This window comes from Mytilus edulis, chromosome 1, assembly GCF_963676685.1.
Source record: "Mytilus edulis chromosome 1, xbMytEdul2.2, whole genome shotgun sequence".
Lineage (NCBI taxonomy): Eukaryota > Metazoa > Mollusca > Bivalvia > Mytilida > Mytilidae > Mytilus > Mytilus edulis.
In genome coordinates, this window is record NC_092344.1 from 115898049 (window position 1) to 115921976 (window position 23928).

General features: G+C 30.3%; 3 protein-coding genes across 5 annotated transcripts in view; 2 read left to right on the forward strand and 1 right to left on the reverse strand.

Annotated features, from left to right (window-relative positions):
- Positions 1 to 221: 221 nt before the first annotated feature.
- On the reverse strand, positions 222 to 6807 carry LOC139501667 (cytochrome b-c1 complex subunit 6, mitochondrial-like). 2 transcript variants are annotated; one of them, XM_071290815.1, is made up of 4 exons: positions 6668 to 6807; positions 3068 to 3109; positions 1936 to 2097; positions 222 to 386 (listed from the first exon to the last, which is right to left on the reverse strand). In XM_071290815.1, the coding sequence occupies exons 1-4, from the start codon at positions 6713 to 6715 to the stop codon at positions 354 to 356; spliced, it is 285 nt and encodes a 94-aa protein (XP_071146916.1). In that variant the 5' UTR covers positions 6716 to 6807; the 3' UTR covers positions 222 to 353. The 2 variants fall into 2 exon arrangements, with proteins under 2 accessions (XP_071146916.1, XP_071146923.1); XM_071290822.1 differs by having other exon boundaries at positions 6674 to 6798.
- Positions 6808 to 7038: 231 nt separating this feature from the next.
- Positions 7039 to 23928, forward strand: part of LOC139501631 (deoxyribonuclease TATDN1-like) — a 32944-nt gene continuing 16054 nt past the window's right edge. Inside the window, exons 1-7 of one of the 2 annotated variants that reach the window (XM_071290769.1) lie at positions 7039 to 7133; positions 18472 to 18492; positions 19505 to 19549; positions 20018 to 20067; positions 20901 to 20964; positions 21621 to 21767; positions 22517 to 22559. In XM_071290769.1, the coding sequence (XP_071146870.1) occupies positions 20904 to 20964; positions 21621 to 21767; positions 22517 to 22559 (251 nt within the window). In that variant the 5' untranslated portion in view covers positions 7039 to 7133; positions 18472 to 18492; positions 19505 to 19549; positions 20018 to 20067; positions 20901 to 20903. Of the gene's footprint in view, positions 7134 to 16425; positions 16518 to 18471; positions 18493 to 19504; positions 19550 to 20017; positions 20068 to 20900; positions 20965 to 21620; positions 21768 to 22516; positions 22560 to 23928 lie in introns of those variants that run through there. The other variant, XM_071290762.1, reaches the window with a different exon arrangement.
- On the forward strand, positions 7133 to 11921 carry LOC139501579 (uncharacterized). The gene is made up of 2 exons (XM_071290697.1): positions 7133 to 7471; positions 8181 to 11921. Exons 1-2 carry the CDS (start codon positions 7195 to 7197, stop codon positions 10376 to 10378), a joined length of 2475 nt encoding a protein of 824 aa, XP_071146798.1. The 5' UTR covers positions 7133 to 7194; the 3' UTR covers positions 10379 to 11921.

Consider the following 23928-nt stretch of genomic DNA (forward strand, 5'->3'; position numbering starts at 1 on the left):
ATACATTTTCCAGCTCTTTTTTCTTCTTGACATTTAATTCTTTATTCAAATAAATAACACAGTTACTGCTGCCAAATGACCATACATATGCCTCACCTTCAAATTGTTCATCACTTGATGCAAGGACAAAAATGGAGACAGATATGTTCAATTCCAAAACTAAGGATAACCATAAGACTGAAAATACTGAAAAGGGAAAAGAATAAACAAAAACTAGACAGTTAACCGGAATTCTAATATTTCTTTTGTCAGTTACAAAAAACAAATACACTTCAGTTATACTGTCAAAACCTGAATGTCTAATGAAAATATTTTTCTGGAGCCAATACAGTCATTTCTTTAACAATCCACTGCTACTTAAGTTTGTTGAATAAGTTTTTTGCTACCTGAAATAAGAAAGAAAATAATTGTAAAAAAAAAAGCTCCCTCTGTCAGTATTTTCTAAAGCATTTATTCATGTAACTTATACTACTAAATTGTTTAACAACTTTAGTCATTCTATTAAGTTCAAAACTTAATCATCTAGTTGTGACTTATTTTATAACTAAATGTACTTTCAAACATTTTGTTTCATTTAAACAGCTATATCCCTATAATTTGTAGTTTTTACGTATATTTATATGTATATTATATATAATTGGCTATAACTATTGCAACTTGAAAAAGTTCCTGATTACAATATATATATTTAATGCTTTTTATAGTAGTATGTAATAATAATGTAATATTATATTATATTGTTTTACTAACAAAAGGTATAAATAGTTTCATGCAGTTATGTTCATCATAAAACATCGTAAGTACAAAAGTAGAATTCTTACAAGACTGATAACACGGAGTAAATTTGATATCATCCTGGAAAAATTTGGTGTTTATTCATATACAAACTTATACCACGTCTTCTTATATCTATTATTTCTAGAAAGAACCATGATTTGATGTTTAAAATGTAAATTTAAAGGATACCTATTTCTGTACCAAATTTATGAAAGCAGTTTATACTATATAGCCCCTCATTTTCAAAGATTGAATGTAAAAAAAATATTGAACATGACTTGAGGTCTACATTTATATGGTTTTATAAGTCAGGATATAAAATCAAGTTTCTCTTTTGACTCAATTTCTTCAAGACTGAGTAACAAAGAGATGCTACTTGTCTATATTCCCATAAAACATGACAAATAATCATTGAATTTCAACATAATGACACATATTCCTTTTCTACTTTATTGTAGCATATAATGCATGAGTGTCATGACTTGTGTAAATGTTTATAACAAAGCTGTTCAATAGAAGTACACCTTTTTGTTATTTAAAACACATTTATAGCTATACAAACTATTGTACCCCCAGTCTGCACGGTTAGCTACTAGTCCGATGCCCCAGACTAGTAAAATTTCATTTGGACTAGTAAGTTTTTGCAAAACATTTGTTTGGTCAAATGAGAAAAATGTCAGAATATTGGTCTTCGGACTAGTAGTTGAAAAAGTTTTTAGTGCAGACTGACCCCAAGATTGAATCTTTAAAATAGATATATTCCTTTCAGAGACTTTTATAGCTGACTATATGCAGTATGGGCTTTGCTAATTGTTGAAGGCCATATGGTGACCTATAGTTGTTAATTTCTGTGTCAGTCTCCTTGGCAATCATATCACATCTTCTTTATTATAGCTCCCTTCAAGTGAGAACTTAAAATGGAATTCCAAAGTTTCAAGCTCAAATCTGACTATTACTCAAGAAAAGTTCTCAGATCCTTGATCTACAGGAAATCATAAGGACTTGAACAACTGACATGACATTTCTTGATAACAATTATAAAGCATGAATAACCCATGAAGAGCAATATAACTGGGATGTTCAAAGATAATTCATGTACGTTTCATATTGAGTAGTCCATACATTTATCTTTATAATTCTAACATTTACTGAACTTACACAATGATCTACACAATGGACATAATCTAAAACTTCTTCATAACATGTTTCTTCTGTTTCTTTCCGACTGCTTACTCTTGCATTACAAGAATCTAATGCATCTTTATATTTGACACACTCAGCATTCTGCTGGCAGGATTCTTTTATTGTTACTTGAATGTCCTGTAATCATTCATATAAATAGTATAGAAATGCATGTAGGGATACACAATTTTATAATTATGATTAGCTCATATCTGCCTGTCATTAAACTTTCTTAGGTTTTTGTCATGGCCAATCCTAACATCCATTTGTTCACCTTATTTCAATAAAAATAAATATTGTTAACCAGAAACCAAAAACAAAATTGAATCTTACATTTTCTATATAAAAAAAAGTATAATCAAACTATATATTAAAAAAGTAAAATGTACTACATTGTATGTTCATGATGTTATAGTACCCTAAAAAGATTTTTGTATAATTCTAATCTTAGAATTATATGAGATATACTTGTCATTTCTGTCTTAATTTGTGTGACATGATTTTTTTTCAGTAAATAAAATAATTAACTCTTATTCTTATGTCACTTTAGTAACTTGTGGAACTTAATTCATTGTTATTGTTTATGATAACATGGTTAAGAAAACTGTACTTAAATCAACAGTTTTCATATTTTTCTTTGTGTATATTAATCAGGATATGAAGTTGACACACACTACAAGTAATTATTTTATAATCCTAATAACCTTCAGCTTGGATACTCAAAATAATCAGTCAAAAAATGTATCCATGCTGGTATGCAATAGTAGTAAAACTGACTATTATTAAAAGGCTTTACAATGTTTATTTGTTGACTGATGTTAGTTTTAAGGTTGACTTATTTTGAAAACTTTAAAACACTTTGTGTAAGAAGTTAAAATTAAAATGATAAAATTCTAAGATCATTTATACATCTATATACATGTATGGCCAATCCAAGATACATGTAGCAAGGCATCATTCAAAGATTATATTTTTTCTGAAAAGGAGACTGAACTTATCATTATATCCACTGCAGGTTTATAAAACCATTAGTCTTTGTGCAATTTATTTGTTTATTCATAAAGTAAAAATAATAATAAATATTTCAGAATATTGTCAAACAAAATACCTCTGGTTCGTCATCCTCATCATCATCTGCTGGAGCATCATCCTATAAACAGAAGAAATACACATTATTATTACCACTTAAATCTTAGACAGATGAACTTACAAAAATATCATCAACAGATTCATGATGTTTCTGGAACATTTATTTTAGTTACAAAGGCATATATCTATTTTATTAATACCTCAAAAACAAGGTTGGCAAAAAAGCGGTCAATACTAGATCTTTTAATTTAGTTAAATGTGTTTTTTGTTGTTTTAATTTGTTTGTTTATTTGTTATTTTTTGTTGTTTTTTTTGGAGGGTGTGTGTGTTTTATCATTTGTACATGACTACAATTAAAAAGATTTAGTCTGTGCCATAGTTGTGAATTATAGAGACAAGGAAGGCAGTTGCTCTATGCCTACATAAACACACATTCTACACATTTGGTCTTTGCCAATGTTTGCTGGAGAATTTTTCATTGGCCATCATACTACATGTTCATTGTCTTATTTTATTAGATAGATAGAGTTTTTTAACATCTCACCGTTAATATACACAATACAATATTCTAATATGACGTGCTTCTTTCGCTTTGTAAACAACACTGTGTGAAAAATCTTGATATATCTATACTTAGCGCAGACTCAGAGATATACATAATAATGGATGTTACAATATACCTCCCACGTAAATCCTAATGTATTTGAACTTACTTTGCAAACGCTTTGCCAATTTATTGTATTAGAAATTGTAATAAAACAAAAGACAAAAGAACTTTTATTCTTATTCGGATGCATAATAAAAAGAATTAATATATTGCAACTAGTTTTGTTTATTTCCTAAATATAGTACACAGCTATATTTTTGTGCAATGTCAATTTCATCATGGAACACTTTCTCTACAATCCGGTGTTCACTAAGGGATGAAAATAAGCTTCATATTTATGTTACTATTTAAAAGCTATCGATATACTTATTTAAGTTGCAGTATAAAAACAACGCTCAGGATAAAATTAGAATATCAGGACCCAGGCCATGTGTAAATTTCCAACAAATCTATGGCTTCCATGAATTATTTCTTAATTTACACATGTTACATATATCATAAAAAAACATAGATAGATATTAATGCCATTCTTAAAGAATTATGAGAAACTCAAAGTAAAATTTCATAAAAAAAAATAAAAGGAATTTATAAAACTATGTACATCTTTTTATTAAAAATTCTTAAACAAATTATGAAAATTTTTAGTCTCAAAATTATTGATATAAAAAACGTCTCCTACTGTCTAAAATAAATTAAAATTTCTAAAACAAATTATGAAATTTTTTTAGTCTAAAAATTATAGATATAAAAAACATCTCTTTCTGTCTAAAATAGATTTGCAGGTTTTGGTACATTTGTAAATAACATAAATGTGTTGGGGATGTGTTGGCATCCCAACACAAAAGACAGTTTCTCAAGATTCATTAACATGTTTTAAAAGTTCTCATCTTCACTGTTTATATATTCATACAGTTCATTTCTTAAATTGTCACAGAGTGGACATTCAAATAGTACATGTTCCTCAGTTTCAATTTTATTATTACACATAAAGCAAGTCCATTTATGCATTGCAGTGCTCTAGCTAGAAATCAAAAGGGGCAGGGTGCCAGTGGAGGGCAGGGCACTTTTTATGATAAGAAAAGGCACTGCTCATTTTTTTGTCTACGTTTCTGTGTGTATCACGTGTTAACGAATCTCTTTTTTTTTACTGTATATGTTGTTTTTTTTTAAATAAAGATGCTTTTCAACTATAGTCTTTATTTCATTGTTTGTGTAGTTATGAATGATATAGTACATCTTCATCAACATATTATGTTTTTACAGTTTAAGTTCACTCTACCCATTATCAAAGAATATGCTTTTTTTTTTTTTTTTTTATCTATATAGGAATTATAGCTTTTAATATATCATATAATCTGAAACAACAAATGGAAGTTTTTAACGACCTTGACTGGCTTTGCATGGTCGGCTATAATCTGAATTTGAGAGCATTACTAATTTAACAATTTTTATAACATGGATTGCAAAAAGTATAATTATCAAGTAGAAATTGCAATATATATTTTTTAATATGTTCAAAGACAGTTAATATCTTTAAGGTAACATTATTATGTTATTATATATTCAATTGGTAATTTATTCCTTTTTTTGATACTAGATAATATTTTTAGAGCACAAATTTGTAATAAGCTAAAACAGGGGAAATAAACTCCAAAATCAATTTCCACCACGTTTGTGTTAATTAAAAACTGTGCTTGTCGCTAACAAGTTGAGATGGAAGGCATTTCTGTAAAGGCATAGTTTTATTTTGATGACTTAAATTCAATTCTAAAGTCATGAAAGTCTTCATTTATACGCTCTTCCATTGTGACTTGGAGATCGAAAATGCCGACCCAAGCTAAAGCTAAACACACTCGCTAACACATTCATCAAAAGTATGACAAAAAGATACGTTGTCCTAATTAAATTACCTAGTTATTAACACCTTTGAAGTCTTTATCATTGTAATTGATTGTAATGACATGATTAACCTGGGGGCAATCACAAAGGTGTCATATATGTAATTAACTTGGAGATCAGAAATCGATGAAACAAAATTTTACCAAAACGGCACAATATAATTTAGGAAAAAGACGTCAGGGCAGAAGGGCGCGGATGAAGGCACCCAGGGCGCGGCTGAGGGCACCAAGGGCGCGGCTGAGGGCACCCAGGGCGCGGCGCCCTTCTATTTTGGGCTAGCGAGACCACTGCATTGGTAAACGTTTGTATTATGGCAAACTTAAATAATGGAATTCCAAGAAAGTTTACCGTCAATACAATGATACATCTTGAAATTTAATCATGCTTTGTTTTTAAAATATCACAACTTTATGGTTTGAAATTAGTTCACAATGTCTCACAAATAAAACTATAATAAAACTAAACATTTAAATCAATACCCATCTGAATATATTTTGTGCATAACAATAACTTCCATGACTTCAGTAACAATAAAAAGATGAAATTAGGTCCTTGACTAGAATTTGCAGAAATATATTTCTGCAATTACTGAGTAAGTCTCTGATATAAAATTTAATAATTATTATATTTTTAATTGTTACTTTTAGCAGGTTATCGTGGACATGGATCTTTTAAAATAATTTTTGGGATCCAGGAATTCATTTTTTTTTCAAATCTCAGGATATTGGGATTTAAGTTTTTTCAATTCAGGGCCTCAGGATTCCATGTTTTTAACCCCGGGATTTCGTGATCAGGACCCCTTGAATCCCCCTGCCCACTCATAATTTATGGCAAATGTTACATTGTGGAAAATGCCCTCTTGTAAATAGCATCTAATCTAAAATATGTAATTTTCTGTAACTATTTCAATAAAGAAATATGTAAACACTTATAATACACCTTAATTTCCTTTTATTCAAGTTTATCTATAACATTTGAAGTCAAGGACACAGATCAGTCAAAGGGCATATATGATATTTGAAAAAAATTCTAGTTAGAAATCAGGAAAGGTGTTGAAAAAAACGAAATGGTTTGTCTTTTGAACCCAGTAACTAGTTCTTTTTCATCTTTTACCTCTACCTCAGGGTCTTTGAGGGCAACTGTGTTTTCTCCAAGGGTCATTTTGGAGTTGAGATTGTGAAGGAAAGTTAATATGCAACTTAACAATGAACACCTTTTCAGCCCCGTTCAAACGTTTAAAAGACGTATTTTATGAGCAGATCAGAATGAGGATTTAATGAAAAATGCAATTTATATGAACGAGGTGCACCGAAGAACTGTAGATATCAAGAAACAAATAAATATTAAAGTCAAAAATTTAACCACAAAATAATTATTCCAATAAAATTTTAATCACTGTTCATCAAATTCTCAAGACAGATACTAATTAAATGTCAACCTGATTATCTGCTCATGAAATGACTACTCCCTGTCGTGACGTCAAGAGTAGCGGGCATTGTGAAAACAGCTGAAAAAGGCCTACAGCCTAAACCATTCATATACCTGTACACACAGAACAAATACGTCAAATGTACAGATAGTCAGTATCTAAACTGTTTATTTTTCAAATCATGTTGCTCGTTTGAAAAAAATATATATATATGTCTCTGGCAGCAATGAATTCAAATGATGCAAAATATGCCAAAAGAAAGCTGGATTTCCAAAACCAACCGTTTCATTTTAAGACATTTTATTTGGACATAAAGGCGGAAACGGTGAAGAGGAAAGTCATCAGAAGAATCAGAGAACTCGGGGGAACTGTCGAAGGCTTTCTATCGAAAGATGTACACTTGGTTATCACTGACAAGAAAAATGGAGAGTTGGAAAGAAAATCGAATAAAGAAGTTAAAACAATACAGATCAGTAATCTGAGTAGAGGTATGTATTTGCACTTGAGACTTTCTGTAATAGTAGGTCTTAGGTTTTATTCATGCATTGAAATATGACATGCCAATTCCCCTTAAGGTCACTGCAGCCGTTTTGTTTGTGCAATACAAGTAAATCAGTTCATTTTGTTGACGCAACTTAAATCACATTCAGCGATAGCATGTTCAAGACACGTTTAAGACTGGTCCAAATAATTATGACGTCTTGAAAGGCTATTATACCTTTTGTTTTGATGTCTTATAGCAACATATATTTTTCTTACAGGCACCAGGTTATTAGTTTGTGGGAAAAGACGTCATAATTATTTGAACTAGTTCAAGACCAATGATTTTAACAAGACGTATTGAACACATGACCAGTTCAGCCAAAGGTCTTTTTTTTTATGATACTTTCAGTTAAGCATCAGTGGTTTCGTCCACAGTTGATTTGTCCTAACTTTTCATAATGTTATAAAATTAAGAATCGGGGGGATTATTTTACTGTTCAGAGGAAATGGGAAATGGTTGTCAGGGAATGAGTCGATTCAGGGTCCATTTGCCCAAAGTTCAATCAAAGTTTTACTGTTGGATGTGAGATTAAGGAACAGAATTGTCTTCAATCAACATGATCAAAGAACAAATTAATACATTTAATGATTTTTATTCTTGATTGCCTCTTTTGGTTTTTTCATACTTTTTATGATTTCTTTTTTGTGTTTCAGGAAGAGCGTTACTGTTGAAAGCAAATGCACAAAGTAATAAGAGAAGATCATCAGTAGGTGGGAATGATATTACCCAGAATGCATTAAATCTTGGTGTAAAGGTGGATCAAGCTAGTATTTTTCTTCGAGATTCCAGTAAATTTATTCATGCTGTGAAAAAAACAAAGAAGACGAATGAACTTGATGGAATAACACCTTTAGAATGGACAGAAAGTGAAAAAGAAAACACATGTTGCCTCAAAATTGAAGATACAGAACAGTTGTATAAACCTCTGATAAAACATTTTGAAACATTCCCTACATTATTTTATAACGAAGAAGTTGCATCACCATTTGTTAAAGGTGTGGTTCTAACAAAACAGACAGATAAAATAGTCAATAGATATTCTACAGCAAAGAAAACTGTGACACACAATAAAGGAGGTTTCTGTGAGGCATGTGATTATTGGTACAAATGTTCATTAAGGGAACATATCAAAAGTGCAAAACATGAAAAGTTTGTTAAGGATCAAACAAACTTTGATCACTTAGACACTGTTATAAATAAATTGCCTTCTTTCTCAGATTTCTTTGTCAAATTGAACAAAATGCCAGGAAAAGAATCAAATATGGATACTGAAATGCCTTCGCTACGTAATGAACTTTCAGAAAAGGATAATGAAAAAAGAGTATCAGATTGTTCTATGCCAAATTTGTCATCATGCATTGTTGACACCATTGATGTTCTAGACAGTGAGATGCCATCACTTCACAAAGAATTTCCATATGACACAAACACACAAGATTCTGGTACTGGTCTAGACATACAAGACAGTGAATTATATGATGTTTCAAAGTGTGACATAACTGATAAACATTTAATAAAAAGAACAAATAGTGATTCTGCTTTACCACCTGATGAAGATTTTCCTATACAAAATGTATGTTGTACACCATCCCTTCATTACCATAATGACAATGCTGTTTTGATGGATGAGATTACTCACAAATCTACAAATACATTAACCTCAGTACAAAATGTTACCTCTAATGTACGCAAGAAATTTTCAAAGATTTCTTTGTTTGAAAACAATCAAGATATTTCAGAAACCTGTGATAATTATTCTAGTATCAAAGACAGACTCTTTCAAGAAAAAAGCATTGTTTCTCAACAAAAGGTTGAAAAATCGTTTTGTTTCTCTGAAATATCATCTCCCACGTCTAAGGGGGTGGGTCAGAGTAATTTTAAAGATTTGGTCACTAACTGGATTCATGAAATAGAAAACTCAGCACATATTCCTAAACAAAACTCTGGTGATCGCAAAACAAACAATGATAACTATAGTGACATTAGTTCTGAAGCTACAGACATGACAGAAGAATATAATCCTCAGGACTACCATAATATGATACGGAGTAGAACAGACAAAAGTGAGGTGACAAAAGAAGGTATTAATAGTTTATACGGGAATATTAATATTGTCAATGAAAACAGTTGTTCAAGAGATAGTATTTCACTGATATCTATGCCTGAAACCCCTGAAACAAAGAAAACAACTTTTTCAGGATGTAAATTTGGAATCTTGGATGATTCTTACGCAACACCAGATAATACTCTATGTGCAAGTGACACAAGTGTTTATAGTATGATATCAGAATGCACCCCATTCAATCAAAAGAACACTCATAATTGTGGACAAGAACATTCAAAGGGTCCTTCTTCACAATTAACTCCTCATTCTCATAAAGATTTAGATAGTGAAAATATTGGTTCAAGTTCAAAACAAGAACCCATAAAAATCAAAATAAATTTGAGTGAAATCAAGAAAAATGGGAAGAAAGCGAAAAGAAAGGTCAAAGTTAAAAGAAGAATATTTCCTGATAATCAAAAAGAGAATTACGACTCTTTCTATCAAATGCATCAGCAGGGTGAAATGAAGATCAAGTTGTGTAAAGTTGCTAAAACGCCAGTGCAAAAGAATGGTGACTTGATGTCATATTGGAAAGTGAGGAAGAGTGGAGGATGCCGGCTTGTATTCAGCTCTGAAAAAAGAAAAGAAAATGATATTGGAAATAAAACTGGAGACATTAGTAGTAAGAGAGCAGTTCCTAGTTCTGACTCTGAGAAAAGAAAAGCATGTCATCTGGAAAATGACCACCACGACCACTCAGAAAAGTTAAGGAAGAGAAGAAAATGCATCTATTTACAGTTTTTCTGATTTAATTTAAATTTTTTAGTGGTACATGTATTATGATATTTATCTTTGAGTAAAAATGATTGAAAGTTTTGCCTGAGATTGTATCAATTTTGCTGTTAAAATTTTATAAGATTTACATTTTTAGAGCATTCGTGATTTTACATGCAATCAAATGTACCTGTAGTTCTATTGATTAGTTCATTGCAGGTGGTTTTCTTTTATCTTTTTATATGGTTTTAAATAACAATGATACTGAATCAGTTTACTTTTTAGATTTTTTTACTAATCATAGTAATTAATTTCAGTCAATATGAGTTGTATAGAATTAAGGGTAATATTGACATCTAATTTTGTATTTATTTTTAAATCTGTAAAAAGACCAACTTATAATTATACTGAACTCTAAATGCAAATTTTAAATTATTAGATAAGATCTAGACATGTTAGACATTCATATTTATTGTTATATTTATTTTCATGATTTTAAATATGCCTGTTACTACATGTATATGATATAGCGCAAAGCGCATTAAAATGTATGGAATGTTTATGTTTTACATGAACTTATTTAAACATATATAGTGACCATGGTCATAATAGTTGCATCATATATAACCTGTGAGAACCTACTTTTGACATACATGTACATGACATAATTACAATGTATCACGATAATGAAAAAAAAATTGTAACTTTAATTGTAATTTTCATGAATATGAAATAGGTTAGTTTTACTATCTGATGGTTGAAATGTAAAATATTTGTATAAAGCTTCATAATTCCTAGAACTCAGTTTCATAGCAAACTGCTGGTTTTTTTTAGGTTTTTGTCATGTAAATTTCTTATTTATTGCATTGTTAGTAATTAGGGAAACTATCAAGACTATAGCATGTATACATTTTTTGGTTGCTGTGTATACATGTACATGTATTAATTTGATCTGTTTATGGCCATTTCAATTAAGATAATGACATGAATATATTTTTTTTTTAATCCACATAATAAATGATTTTTGCTTTCAAATTTTTAATCTTGAAAGCTTAAGCTGTAGCAGGCCAGCTGAAGGACGCTTCCAGGTGTAGGAATTTCTCTCGCTGTATTGAAGACCTGTTGGTGACCTTCTGCTGTTGTCTGCTCTATGGTCCGGTTGTTGTCTCTTTGACACATTCCCCATTTCAATTCTCAATTTTATGGTAGTCACAAAAGTTAAAAAAGTGAAAACTTTTCAATATTTTTAATTTTAGGCAAAATGTTTGTTTTTGTTGCCAACTTAAAAACCTAATAGAAATAGCATATATATATGCTAAAGAAAATTCAAATATCTGTACAAATGTATGTACTTACTTCTTATTATTTGGACCATCATAACCACAAATTTTTTTTTACATGTTAATATATTGTGAAAATTATTCTGATTCATGTTTTAATCAGCATTTAAGCATTGTCTATTTCATATATTTATATGTCCTACAGTGTTATGGAAAATACTAATTCTTTTTAAAGTTTTGTACATGATGTATTATTACCATTTATTTACCAATATTAAACCGTGTTCTTTCAGAAAGTATGCATCCTTGTCCTTTTTTCTCTGGTCTCATTTGTAAACAGTCCATGTCTCCTTTTTATGCCCCACCTACGATAGTAGAGGGGCATTATGTTTTCTGGTCTTTGCGTCTGTTCGTTGTACCGTCCCGGCAGCCGTCCGTCTGTCCGTCCGTCTGTCCCGCTTCAGGTTAAAGTTTTTGGTCAAGGTAGTTTTTGATGAAGTTGAAGTCCAATCAACTTGAAACTTAGTATACATGTTCCCTTTGATAAGATCATTCTAATTTTAATGCCAAATTAGAGAATTTATTCCAATTTCACGGTCCACTAAACATAGAAAATGATAGTGCGAGTGGGGCATCCGTGTACTGTGGACACATTCTTGTTTTATTTAAGTATTAATTTAGGGTGTCGTTTCTTTATTTTTCCTTAGTTATCCCCATATCTTTTGTCTAATTTGTAAAATGAGTGTTTTTTCTCTAAAGTTGGATGCCTCTTTGACTTCTTTTGGTAAAATCAAAAAGTTTAGATGTTATACAAAGAGTGAATTTGTTTAAAGGGGTATTACCTGTCAAATATAACTGATTTGACTCAAAATTCTCATATTTGATTTATAATATACTATTTCAAATGTATTTCCAAATTACAATATAACATGTATAAAGTCTGAAATAAATGACTCCATAAGATAAATCAACATTTAGTGTGTATTTTAGTCTGAATGCCATCTAATCAACCATTGGGAAGACCTCTGAAGACTGCCAACAATCACATGACCCAACATTTAAATCAACCTAGATATAAATAGGTCTGTTTGATTTTATAATATAGGTAAAAATAATAAGCTCATCATTGGTTTTTTCCTGTGTAAGAATGATTTTTTTAGTGGATAAAATCAGTTGATGAAAGAGTTCGCCTTTTGTTTCACTCTCAATGTTGACATCATTTTTTTCCTTTTATTAAATGGCCGAACAAGACTCATACTCCAAATACATGCACAACTCATCTCTAGCTAATTTTTATGCCCCCACCTAGGATAGTAGAGGCGCATTAAGTTTTCTGGTCTGTTCGTCCGTTTGTTCATTTGTCTGTCTGTCCCGCTTCAGGTTAAAGTTTTTGGTCAAGGTAGTTTTTGATGAAGTTGAAGTCCAATCAGCTTGAAACTTAATACACATGTTCCCTATGGTATGATCTTTCTAATTTAAATGCCAAATTAGATTTTGATCCCAATTTCACGGTCCATTGAAAATGGAAAATGATAAATTAAATGCGAATTGGGCATCCATGTTCAGTGTTTTCCTTTTTTCACTAAGGTAAGGTGGGTGTTTTAAAAAAATAACTTGCAACCGGGTGGTTTTTTTTTTAATGTCCAACCTTTTTTAATTTACTGTGGGGGTCACGGAAATAAAGATTAGTATAATATTCACATTTTATGGAGTTGAACAAACATAAATAGAAGTAGTCATATTAATTGTCAAATATTCTTTGATTTTATTTTTTCAAAAAATTATCTTTTATCTCTTCTTTCATTTACAATTTTATGCATCAGCATGGATTTAAGGCCTTTCGATCCAGGTTTCTGTTCTGTTTCTTGCTTTTGTGCCGTATTTTTGGCACACAGAACAGTAGTATCCTTCCTCTGTGACTACAAGTCATTTGAAGTCTTGCTCATATTTGTCTTCACTTGCGTGTCTTTTCCGTTGTTTGGTTGATTTTTGTTCAATTTCCACAACTTCAACATTACTATCAATTTTATTTAACTTATTTGGTCTAATATTTTCTTTATCATCATCGTCATCTTCCTTTCTTTTCCCCCGATTGATTAATAAAAACATTGAAATTTGACGATTGGACGCCATCTTTGTCAATGAAAACAAGGCGGGATTAGTATTCAAATTTTAAAGGTACGGAACCGAAAAAAATCCGGATTTTGAAAAAAAAGCCGACCACCTCCTAAAATCGAAAGGTGGTCGGCTTTCAAAAGAAGGTGGTCGGCACACCCGGCTTAAATGCCGAATGGAAAACACTGATGTTCTTGGGACACATTCTTGTTTATTAATTATTGAACCAAAACAAAATCATATTTTATTTTTGTTATATCATGTAGCTAATGCCCCTTTTATAAAGCATGTAAAATGAATTAAAATGTTTTTGGCAAAACACTTTATTAACCTAAGGTTGATGATTACTGACATTGGGAAGCAGTTACATAGGTTGTATGGGGAATCCCTGTCAGCAAATTTTTGATATTTTCTCAATGGTAATGTAATACCAATATGGATTACTGTATTCAAATGGTTTTAGTGATTGCAAATAGAGTTAGTAGTGATTTACATGTCACAGTGAAATTTGCTGTGAACTTGTTTATTGATGATATGTCATAAATTTTCTAGAACTAGAATCAGACCGTTGTGACGTAGCTACTTTTAATTTGTTAGTATTGTTAGCAATATAATTGTATTTGTCATTTTTGTTATTCATGTAATTAAGTGGTAGATATTTTTATGCTGGATTTCAATTAGTGTTTTATAGAAAGTTATTTTGTAGCCATTTTTAGATCCATATTAATTTTGAAATGTATAAATGTAACACTAAAGTATCTTGTTTTCCATTTTGCCAAAAGGTGACATGACATTTGCAGTGCATCAGTAGGTGTCACACAAAATTAAAAGAATTAATAGTCAATGATAGTTGTATATGTTTATTAAACAAACTGGATCTTTGAAAAGCAAACACAATCAGCTTACTGTCCAACAAGAGACGCCTACATGTGCCTATTATTAGATTTTCCTGATAAGTTAATTTTCAGAGTTTCTACACTGTGGATTCATTTATTTTCTTGTGTACCAAAGTTTTGTGGATTGAGAAAAATTGTAATTCTGTGAATATTTGGTGTTTTAGAAGTGAACTTCATATAAATATACTTACTTTTTTTAAAAATGATTTGTCATTTTATGAATAATGTTTTTAGGGGTAAAATTGCATTTCTCAGGCTTATATCTCAAAAACTGCAGCAAAAAGAGCAAAATTTACATGGTTAAATATAATCAGCAGGTCAAGGTATGGCTATCTGGCTATCTGATTTTTAGGTTACTGCCCCTGAAGTGATGATTTTAAGGAAATTTTGTAGTTTTCGGTTATTATCTTGAATTTTATTATAGATAAAGATAAAACATATAACATAAATAAAACATAAACATCTAACAGCAAAAAAGTTCAGAAAAGTACAATGTAAGATCTACAAATAAGTTTGTATGACCATTATTGTCAATTGACCCCTTAAAAGGAGTTATTGCCCTTGAAGAAAAATTTTCACAATTTGTTCATCTAGTTTGCTTACTTTGAAAAATCTTTTCCTTTGAAACTGCTGAATCAGTTTCAAAGTATATGTATATGTATTGATTTTGTATTTTATTTCATTTTATTTCACTATGCTAAAATGAAACATAGGGAGGGGTAAACTGCATTTGCATGCTTTTGAAGAAAATATGACGGCATTTAAGTCCATTCTTTATAAAAGCTTTTCATTTGTATTCCTATTTTCTAATATCCTACAATTTGTGTATATTTGTCTTTGATGTATATGCAATATGAATTTTCAGTAAATTTACACAATTTTTAATTTAAATTAATGTTAATTAAGTTATTCAATGATATATATTTGGGTTGTACATCTATTTTTTGTAATATCTCGTGGAATATTTCCAAATTTTTTGTTGAACAATGTCCATTTTTCTGATCATTCCAATATACAATGATATATATTGAAGCCAACTCAATTCTTTGTTCATGCTATATTTTTAAAATTGATGTTTTTATCTGATATTTTTATTTTAAATTGTACCAATTGAGCAAAAATTATTGTTCAAAAGCTTAGAAGCAATAAATTATATTTTGTTTTATTTATCTGTTTATATGTGTTTTTAATTTTTTAAGACATCATATATTTAATTTCCCATATAAAAATTCTGAAATATCCCCAGTATAAGTAATGTAAGGAAAGGAGTGATTGTATTAAAGTAGTACATGACTTGTCAAGTTTCATCTCAGTTCGTTTTCATGGTTTATTGGTCATGGAAGGTTTTCAGTTTAGTTTGTTTCAAATTCAATGGAATTGCAAGAAAAAGAATCATTAAACTTTTATTCAGTGAAAGGACATGTACATTATCTTCTTAGCAGGGAAACATGAGGTTAAATAGATGTGGTTACAAAATAGGTATTTACTCAATATACACTTTCAATGTATAGATAAATATATCATGCATAATCAAGAAATTATATATATAGATATACAATGTATGAAGATGTGGTATGAGTGCCAATGAGACAACTCTCCATCCAAGATCATCCAAGTCACAATTAGTAAAGAGTAAACCATTATAGGTCAAAGAATGGCTTTTAACCTTTAAATGATGTTTCAACATTGATTTTAGTATACTTATGCTTAGAAGTCCTAAGTTTTTTGTCATTCATTGAAACTTGATGGATATTTTATTATGAATGGAATGTATCAAAAATTGTATGCAATGAAGGATCCTTAGATTATCTCCCCTTAAACGTATTGTACAGTTTCCTTTCAAAATGGCAGCCTCCATAAGAAAAATTGTTAAATTTATAGGTTTGTAATTAAAACTGATAACGGCTTCTCACATTCATTTTTTAGAGAACGTACACAAGGAATGGCTATAGACTAATGTTTCAAGTTAAAAAGAATAGTACTTGCTTGTTTTAAATCAAAGGCACTCGAGTCTAAGGGCTCACACTTTTTATGAATAGTAGCACTAGCTGCCTAGCAGTATACAATGCAATATTATTTATACAATACATATTTATTCTAATTAAGGTCCACCAGGAGCAATGACCAGGATAAATCATAATTAAGTTATGTCTGCCAACACATACAAACTATACCATGTAATGTATTGAGTACAAGAATACTGCTGAAAAAAAGAAGGCTGCTGTAATTATCACTAAATAAATACAAAATGATGATTTATATGTTCTGTGGCTCTTATCACTAAAAATTTTCAAAGAAAAAAATTGGAGTAAGTGACAAATATTGCACAACATGTAAACTAAAGTCAATCTGTAGATCCATAAAAGTAGACAGTTCTTTGTCTTTGTACACTAGTGACACCTGTTTCTTTAGTCCTATAACATATGACCTCGGGGGCATTATTTACTATTTCTATTTACTGTTCTGATATTTTTATTTTACTATTAATGTGCCACCATTCAAAAAAAATAAAAAATGAAAATATCAGTATAAAAACGTTAAAAATTGAATAAGAATGCGAAGTCATATGTTATAGGACTACTGTTTCTTATAAGTTGAAAATTTAATTATAAGTTGTATCCAGTAGTATCTCGATTGAGTGAAGGATGTGGTAGTGGTTATGACAAGTCCGTCCGTCAGTCCGTCCGTCAGTCAGTCAGTCCGTCCCATGAAACTTTCGTCACATTTTTCTCAGGAACTACACATCCACCCTTTCTGTAATTTGGTATCAACATTTATATATGTCAGCCACACCGTGTGATGCGTTTTCAGATTCATCACTTGACAACTTCCTGTTTACCGAACACTTGTATGATTTTACACATGATAGCCAAGTTGAAAATTTTCGTCACATTTTTCTCAGGAACTACAATACAAGGATTTCTGAAATTTGGTTTTAGGATTTATATAAGTCAGCTATACCGTGTGATGCGTTTTCAGATTCATCACTCGACAACTTCCTGTTTACCGAACACTTGTATGATTTTACACATGATAGCCAAGTTGAAAATTTTCGTCACATTTTTCTCAGGAACTACAATACAAGGATTTCTGAAATTTGGTTTCAGGATTTATATAAGTCAGCTATACCGTGTGATGCGTTTTCAGATTCATCACTCGACAACTTCCTGTTTACCGAACATTTGCATATTTTTACACTATTAATATTATCCACTTGCGGCGGGGGTATCATCAGTGAGCAGTAGCTCGCAGTTTCACTTGTTTGTAACTGTATACTACCACTGTTGCCTGCATCCAAAGAATAACAAGGGAAGAATTCCATTATGTGCAGCTTTTCACAGAATTACTGCAGTTGATCAAAGGTCTATATTTATATATTTATTTTAAGATATAAACAAGTCTAAATTGAAAAAACGTGTGCATGTAAAACAAATTTCATTGTAGACATGGTAGAGGGGTCTAAATACAGTACAAACAACAATTTCCAAAAGACCCAAAAAGTGAAAAAGTATACATGTAGTTTAACAAAAAAACACATTTGACTAACTGGTTGAACAAGTGATGTTCTTAAATCCTGCTGACTGCCATTTATGATTGCCAAATAAATTGATCAGAAGATGTAACAAATGGATCTTTACATAATTTAAAACCAAACAAAAAACAATAAACTTGCGGCAAAAATGGTGAACCACAAACATCAGGTGCTAATTTTAATTACACCATATCCGGATTTCAACAATTAATGTCTCTTCATTGATGTTAGGGATCGAAACAGTATTTGGAAGGCCATATAACTTTTAAAATAAATACATTTTTATATCAATATGTATTTCAGATATTGGAGCAAACCTTACAGGTAGGTTTAAATCTATAATTATAGAGTTTGATATTGTTATCTATTGTCTATGTGGAGAATTTCATTTTAATTTCTGAAACCTAGAACTTAAATGTATAAATATTAATAATTTGTAACACAAAATTTGGATTCAGAAATAAAAAACTAGTAGATTAATTCTATTTCTAGATGGGGGATTTTATTTAAATTTATAGAAGAATTATTTGTATTTATTTTTTATTTGCATGGCTTATATAAATATGCATCACCTCAGTTATTTTATAGTAGCATGCTCACATGATTTGCAGAAGGTACCGTAGTGAGGACTTGAAAATTGTTATTAAATGCTTCAACCCTAAGCATGCAGCATTTAGGAGAAAGAGAAAAGGCAATCAAGACTTGTTGCCCCCGAGTCTAAAGTATGTGTCAGTTTAGGGTGACGTGTCTGTCTATAGACTGTTACCTTATTAACTTACACATTTAATACCCAGCTCAGCCAGTCTGGTGAAATAAAAGCAGAGAATTAATTCATATCTCATAAGCATGTTCTTAATATTTTTGTCATGAATATGCATTAAATTTAACACTGGACTTATAACAGAGCCATCCATCGTCTTCATCATATTATATAAACATATATGCAAGTAAAGCCACTAAAAAAAGTTACTGCACAGCTCTCTTCAAATCACAAGTCCAAAAGAGGGTATAATATTTACTGCACAAGACTACATACAATGTATTTTTGTTGATAGCTACCAACCAATAACTATTGCATGTATTGGTGAGAAGAAATAGGTTATACTAATGGTCTAATATGTGAAATAACTTGTCGAAGCTTTTGATGAAAATAAATATTTAATGAGATTTCTACAGTACACATTATTTCCTATAAAATAATGAAATTGGATTTAATAATAATAATAATAATTTATATATTCCATCACTATTAAAATTTGTGATATCTCACATTCAATTCTTATATTTAGTACAGTACTTTGACTGTATGGAACTGTTTCTATCTTCTTTTTTTCAGATCCTGTTTTTAGAGGTGTATACCATGGAGCTAAAAAACATGAAGGTTAGTTATCTCGAAACTATGATTAAATTAGAATAATTCTACAAAAGATTTATATGAAAAAGCTCTACATGGTATTTTTACATGGAGTAACTCTATAATGATGATACTCATAACTCAATATATATATACTGTCTCCAAAAGCCCACATACCAAGGGTTATTCAACATGTTTAAGTATAGCATAATAACAATATGGTGAACTGAACTTATTGAATTCAGTAGTATGATCCATCCTGAGGTGATGAACTTCTGTGTGAAATGGGTAAATATTGAAAAACTATTGCAAAGCCTCCATGAAGTGTCCTGATTTAGGAAAAGTGTCTTAATTGTCATAACATACAGTGGGAATCAAAATTAGCCACAGTTGTAATTCTTCCTAAATATGTTTTATTTGCTTTAGTACTATGTGTGTATCTATATATTAAGTGTACATTATTTTAATGACAAAAATTTATTATTTATTTTATAGATGATTTCAATGATGTATTGCAAAGAGCATATGATAATGGAGTAGAAAAGGTAAAGTGATTGTATTATAAATAAAGATTTCATTTTCATATTACAAACAGGATTTCAAAACTAAATAAAATGCTCTTTTGAAAGAAAAAGTTTTGTAAGTGTGTAAAAAAACCATTCAAACAGGTGAATAGAATATCTTGTGTTATTGAGATTTATACTATATGTATCTCAATATAAACCCAAGGACAAAGCAATTTCTAATAAAGAGTTTAGAAACTTTCATGAGAAAAGGGCTTATAAAACCAGACTTATAGATAGGTATCAAATGTATGTTGGTTATAACAATCTATGAGATTTGACCAATGAAACTGCATTTTGTATTTCAAAAACTTATACATCTCATGGGTAACTTGAAGACGAAGAGAAAATGTAACCAAGATTTCCAGCTGCCGGCACATAAGACTAAATATTTGTTTACTTCAAGTGGATTAGAGGATAATTATTGATTACAGTTTTAAGCTTTATTTTATACTGCCTAATATTTATATTGGGAGTTCTAAACAGTGAGTGGCTATTCCTAAATTAAGTTAAATACATTTATGTTGATTTGATTAGTCAAAGCTTTCCAAATTTGATAATTTGCCAATACTTCCCATCCTTGAGTGAAGGAGAAGAAAAAGACACCTTAAAATATTTTGAATGTCCTTAGGATGTAGATATCTTGATGGCTCATGTCTGTTTGTCATGTTAATTAAATAAGTCTTATAAGCTCGTAAGATTAAACTGGGATTTTTATTTTATGGAAATTACTTACCATACTTTAATACATACACATCATGGGATAAATGTAACAATGTTTTTAATAGTTTATGATTTGAAAATTTCTATTCTAGATAATGGTGACATCAGGCATGCTGAAAGATGTAGTGGATGCTTTAGATATATGCAAATCACATGGTTGTTTTTTTTTTTTTATATGTAACAGTATTTAGTAACACTATCACTTGCACTAATGTAAACCGTTCTATAAAACTGGCAGCCTTCTATTTATTGCCAGTATATATCTTGCTTTCATGCATTTCAAGCTTAAAATTTCTAATGGTAGTAAAAGAAGTGATGCAAATTGGAGTCAAAATGGTTGAATCGGAAAGTATGGAATAATTGCAATCTACTCTTGTAATAGACTTCAGTCAAAGTTATATAACTTCTTCCTATTTTTTTGTAGTTCAGCATCCTAGATTTAGTTTTTACAATTAAGTGTTTCACACAAATTTATAAGCCAGAACTTAAATAAATTTAAGAAAAAAAAAAATAACCTCTATCCAGTTATTAACCTTGAACATTTTTTTGTTTTCCTGTTTCATCACAGAATGTAAGTCGAAGGGATTATTATTAGTGATCACAGCATATAGACTATTTGTAAAAAGCTTTTTATGTAATGATTATCATGTTGTCTGTATGATGATATTGTAAAATATCAGCTCTGATTCACAATAGGAAGCATTTTGTCAAGTGAGCTCAGCGAATCAGATAAAAAAGCCTTCATATTGTGGCAGACTATCGATTGGAATATTTTAAAGTTTATCATTATATAATTACATATATTGTTGCAGAAAATCTCTACACAACTTCTGGATGTCATCCCACAAGATGTACTGAGTTTGAGAAGAGTGGTGACCCAGACAAATATCTAAGTGATCTAATTCAGGTTGTCAAGGATAATCCAGACAAGATAGTGGCCATTGGAGAGTTAGGACTAGGTATTACAAATGAAAATTATACTTAAAATTCAGACAAGATTTTAGTTTGGAGAGTTGGGTATGACAAATATTAAACAATACATATAGTCTAAACAAGATAGTAGCTATTGCAGAGTTTGTACTAGGTATGACAAAAACAAATGAAATGTATAAAATCCAGACAAAAGTCTCAATGATATATTCTTATCCAGGTGTAAGAACATTGCTTTGAAATAATTTTTATTGCAATTTTATAGTGAAAACAGAGTACTTTCAAGATCATCCAAAATCCAAATAGTTACTTAAATATACAGCAAAGTCCAAGTTGATTAGAGACACATGTTATATAACATACATGTTGATGTAAGCCTGGCTCTCTGGACACACATAGCCTTTATGGTTTCTCTTGTAAGTGGTATCCATTAGGCTATGTGGGATTAAAAACTGACTGTTTAAAGCATAGCATGTTTTGTTAATACACAGTCATGCCAGAGACATCTTTCTAAGATACATATTTATTTTGAACCAAAAGGCTGTCTCACAAGTGAAAGGTTTGAAGCTGGTGAAGAACCCTATTGAATTTCAGGATTGTTTGTCAGGCAGCTGTTGAGGGTTCATGTCACAAATACTATCAGTAAGATCCCATAATGTATTGCCTAATTTTATTTTTTGAAGTTCTTTTTCTGAATTATAGTGAAAGATATTGATGACATATGTTGCATGGTTTTGAGGAGTGTAATCTCTCACTTAAGTATTTTAATCTTTTTTAGATTATGACAGACTCCATTTTTGTCCTAAAGAAACACAACTCAAGTTAGTATGATAAAGGTCAAGACAAATTGTACATGTTACCATTCATTGTATATGTTACCATTACATCTGTATTTCAGCTGAATTCTAGCAAACAATCTTTAAATTTTAGGTTTTTCTGACACCTGAATTTTATCAAAATGTCATTAGGACAGATAGTTCAAAATTTGGTTTGATACTATTTTCGATATATGTTATTAACTTATGAATGATATTCCAAGCCATAATAATTTTATATGGTTCAACAACAATCAACAGCTGTTGAGTTGACTTCTTTCCATGCTCGACTTTATAATGATAAGTTTCATTCATCTGTCTGGAATCCTTGATGATAAGTGTTTTAACATTCCACTACACGTCTACAGACCTACATTCAACATCTAAGATACTTTGACTTAGTAATATGCTGAATTGCTCAGAAATCTGATATACTATATGAGCATGTCAGTTGAATAAGTTTGGATATCCAAGAACAGTTGGGTCATCATGATGACCTATATTTGAAATTGAGTATCTGCTTACTTTATTATTTTCCAATAAAAAAAAACACAAAAAAAAACAGCCCCCCTTTTCATACCCCTAGATGTAAATTATTTTAATAAAAAAAAGTATTATCAGTTTCACCCCAAGAAATTATTAATTGTTCATGAATAAATCTTAGCAGTTAATCAAAATGATTTCCAAAATGAAATTCCTACTGTCTATAAATAACAATGAAATGTAACTGTTTCCTGTTAATAAGGGGTTTCCCGAATTTTCCCGCCAAAAAGCACATGGCTTTCAACAATTGTAAACAAAGCATTCAATTTGTGATCATAGATTACAGCTTTAAATAATTTAATTTGGATATAGATATTAAATTTAAGGTACAGTCAAGCAATGTTTTTACTTTCTTCTGGATTATAACTAGTTTGAAAGATCAGTTTGAAAAATAAAACAATTTTTGACATCAAAACAAAAACGATCTGAATTGTAAATATTCAGTGACCCATAATTTTTTTGAACTCTGCTACGGAGGTCAAAGTTACATCATGTTTCAACCCAATGATGTGTATTCTCTGTTACAACTAATCAACAGCGTTTGATATAAATATTTCGATGTCAGACTTATGATTTCAAAACGTAAAATTTATACTGCAAAAGGTTTACTTTTTATTTTTCACGGAAGGATATTTGGAAGCTGTATCAGGCTATAATATTTATCATTAAAACAACTTGAACTCCCGATTTCTATTATGCAATCGAAGTCTTGAATGTTGTTCTATCTAATCAACGTGGTTGTAAAATCAGAGCGTTGCATCTAATTATGATCAATTATCAGTCCAGTGAGTTTGAAACACCTGTAGAGTTTTGTCAATTGTCACTTCATATT

Bases quoted from the DNA above. Each gene is read 5' to 3' on its own strand.
- LOC139501579 (XM_071290697.1), top strand. From the start codon at position 7,195: ATGTCTCTGGCAGCAATGAATTCAAATGATGCAAAATATGCCAAAAGA. The intron at 7,472-8,180 runs GTATGTATTTGC...TTTGTGTTTCAG, and splicing joins GATCAGTAATCTGAGTAGAG to GAAGAGCGTTACTGTTGAAA.
- LOC139501667 (XM_071290815.1), bottom strand. From the start codon at position 6,715: ATGACCCTTGGAGAAAACACAGTTGCCCTCAAAGACCCTGAGGTAGAG. The intron at 2,098-3,067 runs GTATTTTGTTTG...GAATGATTACAG, and splicing joins ATGAGGATGACGAACCAGAG to GACATTCAAGTAACAATAAA. The intron at 387-1,935 runs GTAAGTTCAGTA...TTCTTATTTCAG, and splicing joins TCCATTGTGTAGATCATTGT to GTAGCAAAAAACTTATTCAA.